The following is a 17425-nucleotide window of genomic DNA, read 5'->3' on the forward strand; positions in this document are numbered from 1 at the left end:
TCAACACAATGTAACTTGGTAGGTTTGTTGCGATGAATTGATATTCCAGTCATGTTGTACAACAAGCAATTCTACTTCAAAGCCTAATGACAACAACAACAGTTAGATGGTTCAGGGCGAGTAAAGCGTGGGTAGACTGCTGAAACTCTTCACCCCTCGCTTCTTGCGTCTTTTCCACATTGTCTTACGTCTCTGCAGTTAATGCTCCATTCTGGCAATGGTTTGCAATTACGTTCTAAAGAAATCTAACATCAGCTAGGACCACACATGGAAATCAAATTACAACCTGGGTCAAAGACCAAAATCGTTATTGTTCCATAATTATATTTCTGACAACAGATACTTTTTTACAGGTTTTTGCCAACTTGCATTAAAAAAAAGTCGAAAGTGGGTGATGTTCTGCAGAATCCATAATGCCGCTGACAGCAAAATATTCCTGCGAGCGTGGTTCGCAAAGTACATTGGTTAGACAAGGGATGATGAAGGTGCTCAGTTCAAATATTTCATCCAAATACGTTTGCATTAATGTTAGCATTTCTTCCGCGAAACAGGAAAGGAATGCCCCAGTGTGTTAGCGAATTTGGTGCTCAACGTTACGAAATATATTTAGCAGCTTTATTTATATGTCACCTATTTAAAATATTTCCCTTCATATATCGCCTTTCTTTTAAATTAAAACTGCTAATGTGTCATTGTTACAGAAGCTCTTAATAATAAACTCGGAGAGCAAGCCCACCGCTTTGACAATTGGTATTACTATTTCGGAATATGTTTCTGCAAAATAATTGCAACATCTATCTTGCTGGAAGCACGCGAGCGTCTGTCGTTGCAAAATAAGTTAGGAAATCCAGATTGTAACATGGGTGAACATTATTTTCATTTTCAAATGCGCTAAACGTTACTTGTTGCAGCGAATGAGCTTTTTTTTTCTCTCTCTCTCTCTCAGAACTGAATAAGCGGGGTGGGGTGGGGTGGGGGAGGTTGCCGGTCCTGAGCTGATTGGGGACAGGCGAACGTTTGCTGCTTCTGTTTATTAATCCGGTGACCGGAGCTGTTTGTGAGGGGTGCGATGATCAGGTTGCCTCGCGGTTCAGGGGAGAATGAGACACGGCGAGCTGGCGTAGAAGGGGAAATGTGATGGGAATGAGAGCGAACCTTCCTCGGGCTGCATCTTCCTGCAGCTCCGCCTCTGCCTGACATTCAGGGCAGGCAGTCCGGGAGTGAGTACACACACACACACACACACACAGACAGACAAGAGGGCCTGGGAGCGACCACAGTCACTATCAGAAGCGGATTAAACACAGGGTAATGAAGTGAATGCTGTCAAGCCGGGAGAGTTCAGTGTTTGTGTTCCGCCTGCTACATATAAACCATCTCACAACCTACTGCAGACAGACTCCCCTCAATGGGGACATTGTCCAGGCTCTACCCCCAACCCCCCCCCCCCCCAAAAAAAACACACACACACACAGCATTGGCGGATGTCCCGCACCAGAGGCGAGCTGATTGGAGGGTGGGTGAGGAGGGGCGGGGCCCTGGGGGGGGGGGGGTGGGGGTTGGGGGGGGGGTTGGGGGGGGGAGACGACATGGGGGTGCTTCTATTGGCTCATGGGCGCTGTCAGTCAGAAGAACGGGGAGGGTGGGGCTAGGTTGTCAGAACAAGGTTGTGTGAGAGAGAGAGAGAGAGAGAGAGAGAAAGAGAGGGGGAGGGGCCGAATGACCTTTGACCCCTCCCCCAAAATCTAAACCCCCCCCCCCCCCCCCCCCCCAACCCAACCACACACACACACACACACACACACAATGAGAGCAGCGGCGGTGGAGTAGGAGCGGGATCCCCGTGCACTGCCGCACACACACACACACACACACACACACACCTCTCTCTGTCTGTCTGTCACCATCCCTCTCTCCCTCCCTCCCTCCTTCCCTCCCCTTTCTTCATCCATCCCCTCTTTAGAGACAGCAGCGACACATTGCAGTTTTCATTTTTTTTTTATTCTTTCCCCCCCCCTTCCCCCCCCCCCCTTTCCCTCTCAATCCTATCAGCGCATCTTTCCAAGAGACCGCAAAACACCGACCCCAACATCCTCATTCTCCTCATCTTCATCCTCATCATGATGGCGGCAGCTCCAATTCAGCAGAACGGGACCCACACCGGGCTTCCCATAGACCTGGATCCTCCCGACTCCAGAAAGCGGCCGCTCGAAGCTCCCCCTGAAGCGGGTAACACCAAGAGAACCAACACTGGCGGTGGGTAGCACCATTTCCTCTGTTGTAGCTTCGCTTACAAATATAGAAATATATAGAAACCCCTGGAAAATGGCGTCTGTTTTGTTCGTAACCCATTAAAAATATTTTTTTTTATTATTTGTGTGTTTTATTTTTTTAAATAAATAAATAAATAAATAACCGATCTCGTCTTCAGTGCTTGGATGGCTGGAATCATTGGCTAGAGCGGCGGGTGGATTTGAACTGGCCAGAACTGTTCTAATTCTAATCTAACTGTGGGGTGAATAGCGGGAGTTCACTTTCCACCGTTTATGGCATTTTAATAAGCGGTTGACGAGAAGGGAAAGGGGCTGTGTAGCTAATGGTCTTTGTGGTTAGCAGGAGCGTGTGCATTTGTTAGGTACTGGCTTGATCCATCACTGTGCCATGTTGCTGGAGAAAATGTTCTGTTTGTCAACAACAATCTCGATTTGTTTGGTTGTCACTGGTGGTTCGGATAGTGTCGTCTCTCTCCCCCCACCACCCTCCCTTGTTTAGGTTTTTTTTATATCACTGACAGTGTTACCTGTGGCCAGAGTGAAAGCTGACATTGGCTTGAAGTGAGGTGATCCTTTAATTAATGAGCTTAAAGTGATTACCGCTGGTCTAATAACACCGGCTGAAGAAAGCGGCGATTGTTGTTCTACTGAGAGTATGTGTACTGTGCTGTGACAAGTCACTGTTAGGGATCAGATATAGAATCCAAACCAAGTTGTGGAGAGAGGGTTGTCATTTTTTGTTTCCCCCCACACCGAGAAAGGGCTCACTGATTCATTCACGTGCAGTTGTTAATTATGTTCGTATCTTGTGTCTAAAAGTAAATAAACAGTAAGTCACCATTGGAGCTACTGCGGAGCTGTTTCTCGGTTAAACTGCGTTCATTTATTGGCATAGTGCGGTATGTGGAGATATTTAACTGCGCTCCACGCAAACAGCGCGGTTTTATAGGTCAATTACAAATTCACCATCACCATGGAAACCACGACTGTCATCATCTTCTGATACATTATTCAAAATCCTTCTAAACATGGGTACGCAGAGGCACTCTTTCTCCCTCTGCATCACAAAATGTCATTTATTTTAGTGGCGTTTGGCATACAGTAACTGTTTCTTTTATAATGTCCAATAGTTTATCCAAATTTAATAATGTACTGCGTAGAGCAAAGATTTTTTTTCCAGGGAGCTATATCTTGTTCCCCGTTTTTTTCAAAATTGTTAAATAGACATATTTAGGATTATTCCGTTTTACAGGGGATTTGAGGGGAGAGAATAGTGGGGGTGGGGTGGGAATCTTGTGTTTGCCTTGTGTCTGTGCTTGCAATAACCTATTCGTTTTCCTCTTGCAGAAGACGGCCAATATTTTTTAAAAGTCCTTATACCTAGCTATGCTGCCGGATCTATTATTGGAAAAGGAGGTCAAACCATTGTCCAACTGCAGAAAGAGACTGGTGCCACGATCAAATTGTCCAAATCCAAAGATTTCTACCCAGGTAGGTGAAAGCCAGCTCAAACTCAATGGCCGATAGAAAGGGAGACAATTCCTTTAAATAATCAGACGATGCTGTAAATGCCGTATAGAGGACATTTTCAGGGTGTTGTTCGGGAAGAGTGAATAATGTATTTAATTTTATCACCTACATGGTCAGTTTTCCAATATATTGTGGTCTTGCTCTGTAGGGATTGTGAAGATTATGTATGTGCTTCTTTGTTTTTTTTTTCATCTACTAATAATGAACCGCGGGACTGATTTGTTGGAATTTTGTGTCTCAATGTGGACATCTTCCACTCTCCTGTCCGAAATACAGAAGCTTAAACGTAAAGGAGGGAGATGAGAACAGTTCGTGCTTTTGACATGAATATGTAATCCATAGAAATCGCATATTGTAAGGCTTTTATCAGTTGATTTCTGTGATATGATTTTATTGCGCACATTGTGTGAGAAAAAAAAAACAACTTTTGCCCTAGACAGGAATTTGCTGAAACCAATTTGATCTTGTCTGCTCATAATTATGATGAATGAGATCGCCAGAGCTGCTGGCTCTGGGTTTGGCAGGAGCCAGAGCTGGGTGCACTATTTAGTTCTGTCATTCATTCAGCTTTGCGATGTGACTGAAGTGGAACGAGCTAAATTAAAAACCAGTGGCTTGATGACAAAAAAAAGGTTATTGCTTTTGAATAAGTAAGCTGCTTTAGAGAGCGGGGTTGCGTCCAATGAGATGAATGGATTCTCTGATCTCGCTGGGACAGCTGGAGTGATGTTTCCAACCGAGAATATTTCGCAGGAATATTCACTCGGGAAGAGAGCGGGCTCATTTGACTACACCTGATTTGTGATTATTGTAGGATAAACTACTTCTCATTTTTCAGTTGTGTGTGTGGGGTTTTTTTTTCAAATTTGAGGAATAAAAAAAGGAAAAGGCTGCAGTAAATCCGAGGTGCACCCAATCCAGTATATATCGACTTTGACAGCTGGGGTTTGAGCTTCAGTCTGGATTTACAGGTTGCACGGTGTGGGGAAACCGTCAAGTTTATGCGAATTTGATGCGTGAATTAAAACGTGAGAATAATGTTAGCGTCCTTGACCAGTTAGAACCATTTCATACCTGCGATCACTTTCCAGGAGATGACTGTGCCCTTGTGGTTACCTGGAATATTTGTATTTGACCACCATCTCCTGAATGTACTGAGGTCCTGCAACTCCTCAGAGTAGATACTTGTAGTTTCCTTCCAGCCTTTAGGAAACACATATACTGTGTACACAGGCAGGAAGACAAACTGGCGGCCACAAGCAGTCTGTGCAACACGTGCAGCAGTGTTTGTACCAGTGTGAATCAGAGTTTATTCCCGATTGAATAATAAAGCCTGCAGCTGTATGTGTGCTTTGGACCGAAGTACCTGCTTTACGATTCAGGACACAGATACATGAACCAACAATTTTAATATTTGCTTTATGCTTTACTTCCCAGTAAATATGTTCAAATGTTGGGAAGGATGACATTCTGCTTTCATGCACAGATTTCATGTAAATAGTCTCCCACTGAGGAATTCAGTGTCCCTCCTATTGCTATCTCCTGAACCAATTTTGTAGTATGCTGTCAATTAAATGTTTATTTCTCTGGTATTGGTTCGACTTACATTGCTGAATGAAAAGAGGCCTGAGTATTTCTGTTTCAGAATTCTGAAATAGAGCGTTTGAATGTTTAACAATGCCACAAAATCAATTTAATAATACATTCTTTATATAATTGGTGTACGAAAGCTTTCAGGATTCCAGTGCATCCTCCTTTGTCATGCACCTTTCTGGTTGATGTTCCTACCTATGTTGCATGTTATAATGCAAAAAGAAAAGCATAACCATAAAAAGATTTCCAGTGGTCTCCAGTATATTTAGGGTAGAAATGCTACTGTCATTATCGTGGTTTATTTGGCAAAATATAAGTCATACAGATGTTTTGGTTGGTTGTTAACTATATCATTAAAATTGATATGTATTTTTGAAACATTTCTTGCACATATATTTCCATAGTTAAATATAGAATGTTGACTTCTTCTGATGAGTTTTTTATATAAGATAATTCTGGTTTTATACCACATAAAATAACAAAGCAATTGAAATGTTTCTAATTTCACAATTGTAACAGTATTACATGGGGAAGAACTGCATCACACCAAGTAATACAGACTTGTTTGTGAGTACCAGATCCAGCCTTAATATACTTTAATGTGACTATTATCACAAAGCTAGATTTCCCTCTTTGTTGCAATTAGTGCATATTTTTAAAGGCAAAATTAAAGACTGTAGATAATAATTCTAGTGGGAATGCTCCCTGCTTCATTTAATTAGTGGTTAGAGCATGTAATAAAGATGCATATCCATACCTGCTTTTACTGAGCTGCTTAATGTAAGTATTTAAGTAGATAGTGTCAGCACTGAGATCTCAGTCAGAACTTTTGAAGAGATTTTCACTGGAAATAATCTATCTCATGGCCATTCATTTGATATATATATATTAAATCATAGAATTTTAACGGCAAAGAAGGAGGCCATTCGGCGCATATATATACATATGTATGTATGTGTGCGTGTGTATATTTGTGTATGGAGAGTTTTACATTTTTTTTTTACCCTCAAACAACTCATGCCTAGCCAGTGATGCCCACATCCCATGAAAGAATTAAAACAAATTATCTGGTCATTATCACATTGCTGTTTGTGGGAGCTTGCTGTGCGCATATTGGCTGCCGTCCTTTCTACATTACAACAGTGACTACACTTCAAAAGCACCTCATTGGCTGTTAAGCACTTTGAGATGTCCAGTGATATTGAAAAGCACAATATAAATGCAAGTTGTTTATCTTTTTACATAAATGTTCATTAATTCTTTATTTATATTAATATGTTTTTTTAAAAAAATGTCTGTACATATTTCAAATATGAAGATGGTAGGCACAGCATGTTGGAGAGTAATGAGATATGATAAACTTTTCATTTCTTAACTGCAAGTTAACAGGTATTCATCAGTTTCCAGGTCATCCTTAGACATACTGATAATGCTTCTGGCCACAACATTTGTCTGATGCATTATTTTAAAATTATATAGAATAATGGAACCTGTGGAAGTATAAAAGTAACCTGAAGGATTTGTATATAACCTTAACAATAATGTTTATTTTAATAAAATTTGCTGACTTGGTCAGGATCACTCTTTTGATATGCTGCAATAAAAATGGTTTATTTTTAAAAAATAAGATCCGGAATTTAATCATGTAATTATTCTATATACACACTTGAATAACCTTTCTGAGTCTGTTTAATTTATTTGGAAAGAAGTACAGAATGTTTTGATCCTATTCTATTTTCTGTTTGGATATGCAGCCTCAAGGTGTAGTTCTGATTTTAAATTAGTGAATGGGACAGTCGATAAAATTATTTTGTAGTATGTAGCATTAATTGTGAACAAAATAATGAGCTGAGAGAAAAAGGATCTGTATTGAAAGGTAACTGGCTGCGTTTGTGTGTGATCCAGACATCCAGATTCTCTCCAATAGGTTAGCTTCAAGTCATTGAATCATCATGTCAAATAATCACTTAGTAAAGATGTGTAGCTGATGATTTTAAATATTATTTTTCAAACAACTACATCATGTATTACTGTTCTAAAATATTTTCCAGATGTTTTTCAAAAATATTCTATTTTGAAGTTGAAAATTATGGATTACTTTTAACTAAAGTTGCTGCTCTGCAGTAATTTCCTTGTGCGTTCTGAAGCAGAAAATTACAATCATGCAATGTTTGTGCACAACCAAATCCTTTATTAATGTATCTCCTTTCTGCTTATGCAAATTACTTGCTGTATGCAATGCTGAACTCTCTTTGAGGATTGCAGGAAGATTGATTTCACTTTTTCAAATAATTTGCTGAAACTGTAGTGAATTAATTAATGCCCTTTACTTTTTAGATTCTTCTAATTCATCTTTCTAATAAAGCAGCATCGTCAAATTACAGATATTGTCTTGCAGAACATGAGCATTTTAAAAGATGCAAAGATCGCATGCTCAAAGTGTTGGTAAATTCTTGGGTATTAATGCTCTCCACCTTTTTGTAAGGGGAAAGGGTGACATTTCCCAACAACTCTGAATTACTGAAGTTATAGCACGTGTAGAATATAAAGACAGTCCAAACATTGTACTGAAATTTGACCAGTGGGATTTGAAAAGATGGTTAAGGAAAAACAAAAGCAGTTAGAGATTTTTGATGTGAACACATCTTATCTTATTAAGGTTATTCATGCTACTGCCAGTCTGCTTGATAATTCTCTCAAAGGGCTGCCAACTTTTCTAAATCACAAAAGATTCTTGCTGTTGCAGCCTATTTAAGTGTTAAACTATAGCACAAATCAGGATAGGGAAGTGATTTGTTGCCATATAGTAACTTGCCAGCTGCTCTCTCTGACAATTCTTACAGGGCAGCTGCTGGTCATGTGACCGGTATAGTTGGATTTAAGTAGTTACTTTATTATTAACAAAGGATTTTTTGTGTCAAAATTTAGAAATAAAGGACAAAGCTTTAATGCAATGAGTTGGAGTATAGAAGGGGTAAAAATGCAGTGAAACCCAGAAGGAAAAAAACAGTTCAGACCAGTACTCTTATTTCCCAGTTTTACTGGTGTTCCATTTTAAGGTATACAAGACCAATTCGGACCAGTATTCTTATTTCCCAGTTTTTATTGTTTTTTTTTCTTTTGGAAATTATGATGTGGCAGCTATGGGGACTTTCGGGAACATTAATAATTAGCCAAATGTGTACTGGAAGCATATCTTCCAAGACCAGTGGTAATTTTCAGAATCAAACTATAGTGAATGAATAGGACAAGATAAAGTTCTGATTAATATGTAATTTATAGCTTATGATATAAGTTACAGAATGCATGAAAAGAAGGAATTTCCAATAATTTTGGTTAAGTATTTAGCTATGAATTGTGGCTTAGTACTGGGCTAAAATTGCCATTTAAAACAACATTTTTATTGAGGATTTTATGTTGACTTCTATTTTCTATTCAAGATGTTAATTATGAATTCAGTAAATTAGGTACTTTTGAAATAATGGCACTGTATTCCATTACATTTCTTTCAACATTCTAATTTTGTAATAGCATGAATACTAAGCCAGAATAAATTGATCAAGCCATGGCTGTTTAGATATTGAAATTGTCGTAACCGAAATTATGGCTCTGATGTTTACCGAGATTTCCAAGTGGGGTGAGGAGCTTTGGTTGGGAAGTCAAAAGTTCCACACTGAAAGCCAGCCGATTGACAAATTTGCCTCCCTGTTGGGTGAGCGCCTTCAGAAGAGGGTGCAGCCCAGGAGCAGGTGAGTTCCTGTTACATAGGGGTAGAGATCCTGAATAAGATTGGGTGCCGTGTGGTTTGGAGTGGTGAAGCAGGTTGGAAAAAGAGATCAAAGGGAGAGATTGGGAGGGGATAAGTGATCATGGTTAGGGGCAGGCAGTGAGTGCAGGGGGAGGGTGATCATTTGAAGCGTGAAATACGTTTGTGTGGGAATGTGGAATCAGTTGTGATTTTTAATTCGGACTTTGGTTGAATGAAAAGTACTCTTCAGTATAATGTTGAAGTTGGGGGCAGTGGTGGGCTCTTCACTGTTGTGTGTTTCTTGTTTTGTTAGCCCTGGTCATGGCTTGGGTTTTGTGTTATCACAAATTATTATTTATCCATAGTGTAGATAGTTTTATTTTAACTTGAATTGATCAGTGACTCCAGCAGTAGCTCGTGTGAGAAATAAAACACAGGATTTAAGCCACTTCACTAGTTGAATGAGAAAGTAGCTTCATCACATTTAGTCTATGCCAATGTTTTTATCCAGTTCACCATCTTAATGTGAATTTTAAATAAATTGCATTTATGGCATGTCGGAAGCCTATTTCCTGTTGCATTGCATTGCGAATTTCTGTAAACCAAAACATCCCTTTTCTTGTCTTTCAAATGTGTCCCAAAGTAAGTGCTAACTTTTAAAGTCTTAACTAATAACATTTTATGATACACTTTAAAATGGAAGTTGACTTGAGCTAAATGTTTTTCACGAAAATGGCATATTTTTCTAGTCTTTATTGCTTCTCTCTCTCTCTCTCTCTGCTCTCCTTCCAACCAACGCCCCCCCCCACCCCCATCCAAAAAACAAGATAATTCAGTTACAGGACTTCTCAAATGTTTGCTAAAGAGCCAGTGTTCTAATGCCATAAGAATAAAGAATAGAACTGTCAATTGATAAACTGTTATTATAATTTGGTAAAGTGAATACCCAATAATCTGCTTAACTTCCTAATACTTTGGAACTTTTAGTAAAACTATTAATTAGTGAAAAAAATGTATCCTGATATTGTACCTGCCTATGTTTTAATTAGGAAGTTATGTAATCACATAATCCGACTCGGGGACTTATAGGCTAATGAATAAGAATGAGAAAAATTTAAGTGGTCAGTTGGCACAATTTGAAGCATTACATACTATACTTCAAAGACTGAGGTGAGTTTATTACTCTGTGCATCTGTGTTCCAATTTTAAAAAGTAGCACTTTCAGAAGAGTGGTTATAAATAGTTATTCCAAAGCAATATCAATACTATTATATACAGCCCACCGTTAATGTGTCCTGTTGAATCTATATCTCAATCCCATATGAGTGAGTTAAGGAGAATTAGAACACTGATTTTTACACTATTTCCAATATAATGGGCCAACCCATGAACCTGGACTTCTGTTGTAAAGGAGTGAAAATAGTTGTCATAAAATTACATTTTTATAATAGCTGTTGAGGAAGCCATTTACTAGCATTAGCGTATTACATTTTTGACTCATGAGAAACATGTATTTATTCACATAAATCAGTAGTGGGTGCACGTATTAGTGAGCCCCCTGAAAATGTTTTTAAAATTGTCAGCTCCCTATGCATTAGTATAGAATAACACACATTTTGAATTTTGTGTATGTCAGGTGATGGCTTTATGTATATGTGTAGTAGTGATTGTGTTTTGAGGCCTATAGTGACCTAGACATTACAACACAAGGTTTAGGTACTTTTGACACTGGTCCCTTAAGTCCAAGATATGACTGCCATTAAATATTGGAAATTAAAGTTTTTGAAAAATTGTGCTCTTGACCTAAATGCTATACATTCAAAAAACTGAAAAAAAATTCATTGGCTTTGGCAGGTTGTTAGCTTACTCGGTGATGTCAACAATTGGTTGTCATCTTGTTCACCCACTGATGACAATTATTACTTGCTGACATCAATTAGCATGCAGTAATGAAAAGCATTTTCTTTCATGGGATGGCCCTTACAGTATTTCTATTCAGCACTTGAAAGTGTTTGTGTATACGTTCACAGTAAATTACGGGATTACAAATTTTAATTAACAAATTTGTGTAATTGGCATAATCCTAATTGAGTAATTATTGAGAAATAATTGGTTATAATTTCTGCTACAAGACAGGAACAGAACTGATGGCCTCGTGTGGCATTGCAAACTGTGAGAGCACAATTTAGCTTTATATGCAGAACTCAAAGAAAGGAGAGTTTGCGATTACAATGCAGAAGCAGGTATATACCGTGGTTATGATGAATGCTGATATTGTAGTGGAGATTATATTTCAATCTGAATCCTTGGATGAGATTGTGTAGCTACCTTTAATTTTGTTTAGAGAAGTTGTAAATATAAATTGACTTAACTGATTCAAAGTAGTGTTTAGATCATTAAACAATGAAAACAATAAGTTTATATTAAAAGCTATTATGATTGAAGGAAATATATGTAATTAAATGTAGGCCTCTTAACAGTGTATAATTTTATAATTTTGGTCTGCAGTTGTTACAAAGGGGTTATTCACTCCATATTTTACATAGCACAGTGGATACAGCTATCATCACAACCCCAAGATTATGTTGCAGCCTTGAAATTGTTCCAGTTTGTATTTGTAATAATTGTAACACTGTGATCTTTATTTGGGGTGAGGACAACTTGAGCTTTGGTTCTGATTCTGTGTAGTTGTTGTCGGATATCAGTGAGCTCTAGACCTAATAACTGATTATCACATTAAAGGTTAATTGTTGACTATGGTTCCTGAGAGTTTATTGAGGAATAATTTCCAGTGATAACTACTAGGAAAAAATGTGTACATTCTACATTCGGAAAGCTTCCCCCCACCACCAGCGACCCCCACCCACCCCCCCCACCCCCCACCACAGAATTTTTTTTTTTGGATTTAGTGAAATTATCAAGTCGACATAACATTGTAATGGCCTACCGTTTCTATAGAATGGAACATTTTGTATTTGAGCACTCAGGTTAGCATCGAGCACTCAGGTTAGCATCAAGCACTCCTAGGTCATGTATAACACAATAAGATGCAAGCTCTCACTGGACGTTCTTGTCCTTGGAAGAATACCATGTGTTTTTTCCATTTACTAAGGCAGACATTCTGTGCTCACTGAGTGGAATTGATAATTTGTGCTGAAGTGCCATGGGTCCATGTGTACCACCAGCTGGTCTTGCCTAGTTAAAGGAGGAGACTTCCCTCTTGCCAGGATGAGATGGATTCAAACTCGTGTCTCTGAGGTGAAAGGCAAGTATCCAATTCAACACACTTCTCAGTCCTACTTCTCACTTTCTTCCCCTTTCTCAGTAGTTGGAAACTTTGTTTTAAAATTACCAGGCAACTGAGGAACTGTAGCTGTAAATTGTTGAAAATGATAAGCAGTACCCACTCTCCTATTCTGCTGGGGATAGAGATGTGGGAACCTCTTTCTTTGTTATTATTGACCACAATGTTAAGTTGCAGCTGCTTACACTGGAAACAAGCCAGGATACATGCTTAACTGTTGTAGGTCTGTCAAGCCACATCTTTTAGAAATAGAAATGACTTTCGAGGTCTGAGTATGAGATTGTCATCTCATTTCCATCTTTGGAGGCGATTCTGATATAAAGTAGAGCAGCATCTGCAGAGATCTGACTGACAAACCTCTCACTGGGACTCGTCATTGCTCACTGCAGCAGGTGCAGGGTTCTTTAGTTCTTTCAAAGGATTGAGAATTTTGTTTTAAAATTCATCAGGAGACTAGAGGGAATGCAGTCTTGTGAGCCGTGTGCTAGATGTCAGTTGTCCAGTACTGGAATGCCACAGGTAATTGGGCAGGACTGGTGGGAAATATGGCAGTGTGCTTCTCACATTGCACTGCAGCTGCTGGTGAGCTTAATTAATCTGACCCTTAGAAGCTATGGTGTCATGGTAAAGCGCACACACACAAATACACACTACATGTTCTCTGTTCATACTGGGCCTATAGTAGCCTTGTGATTGTGAGAAAAGAGCTAAATTCACAGCCACCGGAAAAAAATGCTGTGTGGAGAGTCGTGTTACAAAGATTAATGCTTGCACTATTTGTGACTTATCAGATTTCTAATGGGATAAAAGCCCATAAAATTATTTAGCTGGTGAAATATAAAAACAAACAGCTGAGCTGAAAATGCACTCCAGCTGGTGTTTTGAAGGTGGAATTTTTTTTGATATTGAAATGTAATTAACATGATATTTCAAAATTGCTGTTTGTATATAAGGCAACAATTCCCTTAACTATTTATCACCACTTATTACTTACAGTATATTGGCAGAACTGGTCATTACAGTGGCCCCCTTCATTATACTGTGTGTTCTCAGGATGCATTTTATATTTTGTTTTGGTCTTTGCTTTCTGCCTGGAATCCAACTAAATTAAGTATGGATTTCTCCTTAAGTGAGAACAAAGTGCTGTTCCAAGTTCATAAAGAATTGTGTTTCAAAGAAGATGATGTTTCCTGCTTAGAGTTGCTGATATGATCACACGGTATTCCCTCTGAAGACAGAGCTGCAGGACAGTCAGGACTTACTACAGATATTGTAGGCAGATTGGAAAGCAGGCAACCTTGGAAGCAAAATATGCTTTTACTCCAGGCACTCCAAAATGTGCTTGTCCTAATGAACGCTATTGGGCTTACTGATCCCATCAATATGATGTAGCCGAACACTGTTGGCTTGGAAGTTTTCACCCAGATGGCTGACAAAACTCCATCTAGTTAAGCGAACAGTAATACTGTAATCAATGAACTTCAAGGACTTCAAAATGTTATTAACCATTTTTAACCAAGGCTATTTAACACAGTAACTAACACCACCCTCCTCCCCCACCCCCACCAGCTTCTTTCTCTTGTTATTAGCATCCCTTGTAAACATGATTTTTGTTATTTCATGGGCACATTTTGATACTGCCCTTATAAGGAAGGATGAGAAGTGCCTTGCCACATGGTGGCTCACATTTTCCCCACTTTTTAATGACCATGCTAAAATCTGGTACAGTGAATCATTAAATCGGTGTGTTGACCTTCACTATTCAGTGGCCATCTGCTGTTTTACATCAGCACGGACCAAGTAGCCTCCTTTCTCAGTGACACTTTTTATTGTTATTAAGAAGTATGTTTTTGTATTTGTTAATTGTTTCAAATGTGATCTTATCAGGATATATCTATACAAATATGTAACTAATGTATTACAAAATGGAACTATATAAGAAACAATTGTACCATTTTAAGGCTGTGTTTAATAATGAAATAATTAAAATTGGAATGCTAACTCAATTGTCATAATGCCAAATGCTATAGACATAAAGCAGGTGTCACACTTGACCTGATGATACAGACATTGCTCCACAGAGCTGGCCTAATGTACATAATTGTTGTAAAATAGAAAAGGTAAATGTGATTTTGGTCTTAAAGTTATTGGCTGACAGTGATGTACGTTTATAGCTTTTTTTTCTTTCTTAAAAACTGTCCAAGCGTTCTGAACAAGACATCCTTTCGGTAACATCTGTCATATAAAATTTCATTTTCAAGTGGAAAACTATTTTTATGATTGTTTTTTGCAGTTGACTATATAATAGCTACTTCAATCAACTGAGAATTGGTGTACCAAAATAATGAATAGCTGCAGTCCTAGCTATGTGAGTTGAAGTTAGTGCAGTACTGACCGACTGTTGCAGTCTTGGAGGTGTTGTCTTTAGACACTAGACTGAGCCCTGTCCGTTCTGGGGTTTTGAAGATCATGTGGCACTATTTGAATAAAGAGAATGGAGTTCCTCCTGTGTCCTGGCCAATATTTTTCTTCAAACAGCATAATGAAAAATTTGTTTTGTTTAATGTTTTGGAATCCCTTATAGGCGAGAGGATGTGATATGTTCTCCTCAACTTGCTAATTGCTTTAGCAATTTTCTGTTTGAATTGAAAGCTGGAGCTGGATTTAATTAAATATTATCATCAATATTTAGGTATTTTGCATTGTAAAGGCATATAATTTGTCTTTTTGTTTTCTTCCTTCTTCATGCAGAGAATATTTTCTGTTTCTACTGTAATCAATGACAAGAACAAGATTCCTTTAGGTTTGTTTTAGGAATATAGGAACAGCCTTTTGAGCTTGTCCTTGTATTGAATGAGATCATGGCTGATTTGTATCCTAGCTCCAGCATTGGCTGCAAATCCCTTCTTACCCATAGCTAGCAAAACTATTATTGATCTCAGGTTAAAAAGTATTAATTGAACTAGAATCTGCTGCATAAAAGCAAAATATAGTGGATGCTGGAAACCTGAAGCAGAAACAGAAAATACTGGAAAAACTCAGCACCTGTGGGGAGAGAAACAGAGTTAACATTTCAAGTCCATATGACTCTTCTTCAGAGCTAAAGGGAAGTAAAAATGCGATGAAATTTATACTGTTTAAGGGGGTTGGAGCAGGTGAAGCTGGATAGAAGGCCAGCGATAGGTGGGGGCAAAGGAGAGATTGACAAAGATGTCATGAATAAAAGGACAAAGGGTGTTAATGGTAGTGGTTCTGGCTAAAGGAGGTGCTGATAGTGGCATTAAGGCCAGAAAGCAGAATGTGATAATAGCAGGACAAGGGTAAGCACTCTGGAAAGAACAACATGAACAAGTAACAGAGGCCCTTGTGGGGGTGGGGTGGGGTGGGGGGAGGGGACGGTAGTGGGGAAAAAGATTGAAAATAGGATAAAAAGTGGGGATAAAACCACAAATAAATTAATAAAAATGAAAATTATTAACAATAAGTGGATAAAAATAAAACTGAATAAATGGATGAAACATCCTTTTGTTTATAACATCTTTGTCAACCTCTCCTTTGCCTCCACCTATCACTGGCCTTCTATCCAGCTTCACCTGCTCCAACCCGCCTTAAACAGTATAAATTTCATCACATTTTTGCTTCTCTTTAGCTCTGAAGAAGAGTCTTACACTCTCAAAACGTTAACTCTAGAATCTACTGTATTTTGTCAGGGAGAGTTGCAGACTTCTGTCCTTTGTGGGAAAAGGTGTTTCTGATTTCTGTCCTGAATCACCTAGCTCTGATTTCAAGGCTATGTTCCCTTGGTCCCTGTTGGATGGAAAACATTTCTCTCTATCTACCCTAGCAATTATTTGCAAAATCCTTAAAATCTCAAGCAAATTGCCTGTTAGCCTTTAATATTCCAGGCAATACAAACCTATTTAATATCATCTCTCGTTAAAGTCTAAACCTTGAAGCCCTGGCAACATTCTGGGGACTTTGTGCTGTACCCCTTCCAAGGTCATTATCTCTTTTCTAAATGCTATGGCCAGAATTGCACAAAGTACTCTAGATGTGGTCTAACCAGGGCTTTGTATTAGTTGTAAGAAAACTTCTCCCATTTATATTCTAGTTCTTTATAAGTAAAGGCATACATTCCATTAGCTTTTTTGATTTTTTTTGTATCAGATTATGTTTTAGCGACTCCTTAATCTCTTTGGATCACTACTATTACTTTTTATTTAACCATTGAAAAAACACCCGGATCTGTCTTTTCTGATCCAGAGTTCATTACTTTACACTTTGCCAGTGTTGAATTGCACCTGTTACAAATTTGCCCGCTTACTTCATCAATCCCTTTTGTAATGTTATATTTGAGTCTACACTGCACCCCGATCGCTGTGTCTTTGGCAGATTTGGTTCTCTGTTGCATTATCTAAGTCATTAATAAGGCATTCAATACAGTGCCGCACAACAGATTTGTGAGGAAAGTTATAGCTCATGGAATAAAAGGGACATTAGCAATGTGATACAAAATTGGCTGAGTAATAGGAAACAGTGAGTAATTGTTAATGGATATATTTCGGGCTAGAGGAAGGTTTGTAGTGGAGTTCCCCAGGGGTCAGTATTGGGACCCTTGCTTTTTCTAATATATACTAATGATCTAGATCTTGGTGTGCAGGGGACAATTTCAAAATTTGTAGATGATACAAAACTTGGAAGCATTATAAACTGTGAGGAGGACAGTGTAGAACTTCGAAAGAACATAAACCAGTTGGTTGAGTGGGCAGATAGGTAGCAAATGATGTTTAATTCAGAGAAGTGTGAGGTGATTCATTTTGGCAGAGAGAACATGAAGAAACAATATAAAATAAGAGGTACAACTGCAAAGGGTGCGCAAGAGCAGAGGGACCTGGGTGTATATGTGCATAAGTCATTAAAAGTGGCAAGATATGAGGAGAGAGCAGTTAATAAAACATACAGTATCCTAGGCTTTAA

At 38.6% G+C, this 17425-nt stretch overlaps 1 protein-coding gene across 3 annotated transcripts in view; it reads left to right on the forward strand.

The window, feature by feature from the left end:
- Positions 1-2057: 2057 nt before the first annotated feature.
- The window catches only part of LOC121292767 (RNA-binding protein Nova-1), a 284122-nt gene continuing 268754 nt past the window's right edge, over positions 2058-17425 (forward strand). For all 3 annotated transcript variants that reach the window (XM_041215134.1, XM_041215132.1, XM_041215133.1), the window contains exons 1-2: positions 2058-2256; positions 3621-3764. In XM_041215134.1, the coding sequence (XP_041071068.1) occupies positions 2121-2256; positions 3621-3764 (280 nt within the window). In that variant the 5' untranslated portion in view covers positions 2058-2120. The remainder of the gene's footprint in view (positions 2257-3620; positions 3765-17425) is intronic.

The sequence above is a fragment of the Carcharodon carcharias genome, chromosome 20 (assembly GCF_017639515.1).
Source record: "Carcharodon carcharias isolate sCarCar2 chromosome 20, sCarCar2.pri, whole genome shotgun sequence".
NCBI lineage: Eukaryota > Metazoa > Chordata > Chondrichthyes > Lamniformes > Lamnidae > Carcharodon > Carcharodon carcharias.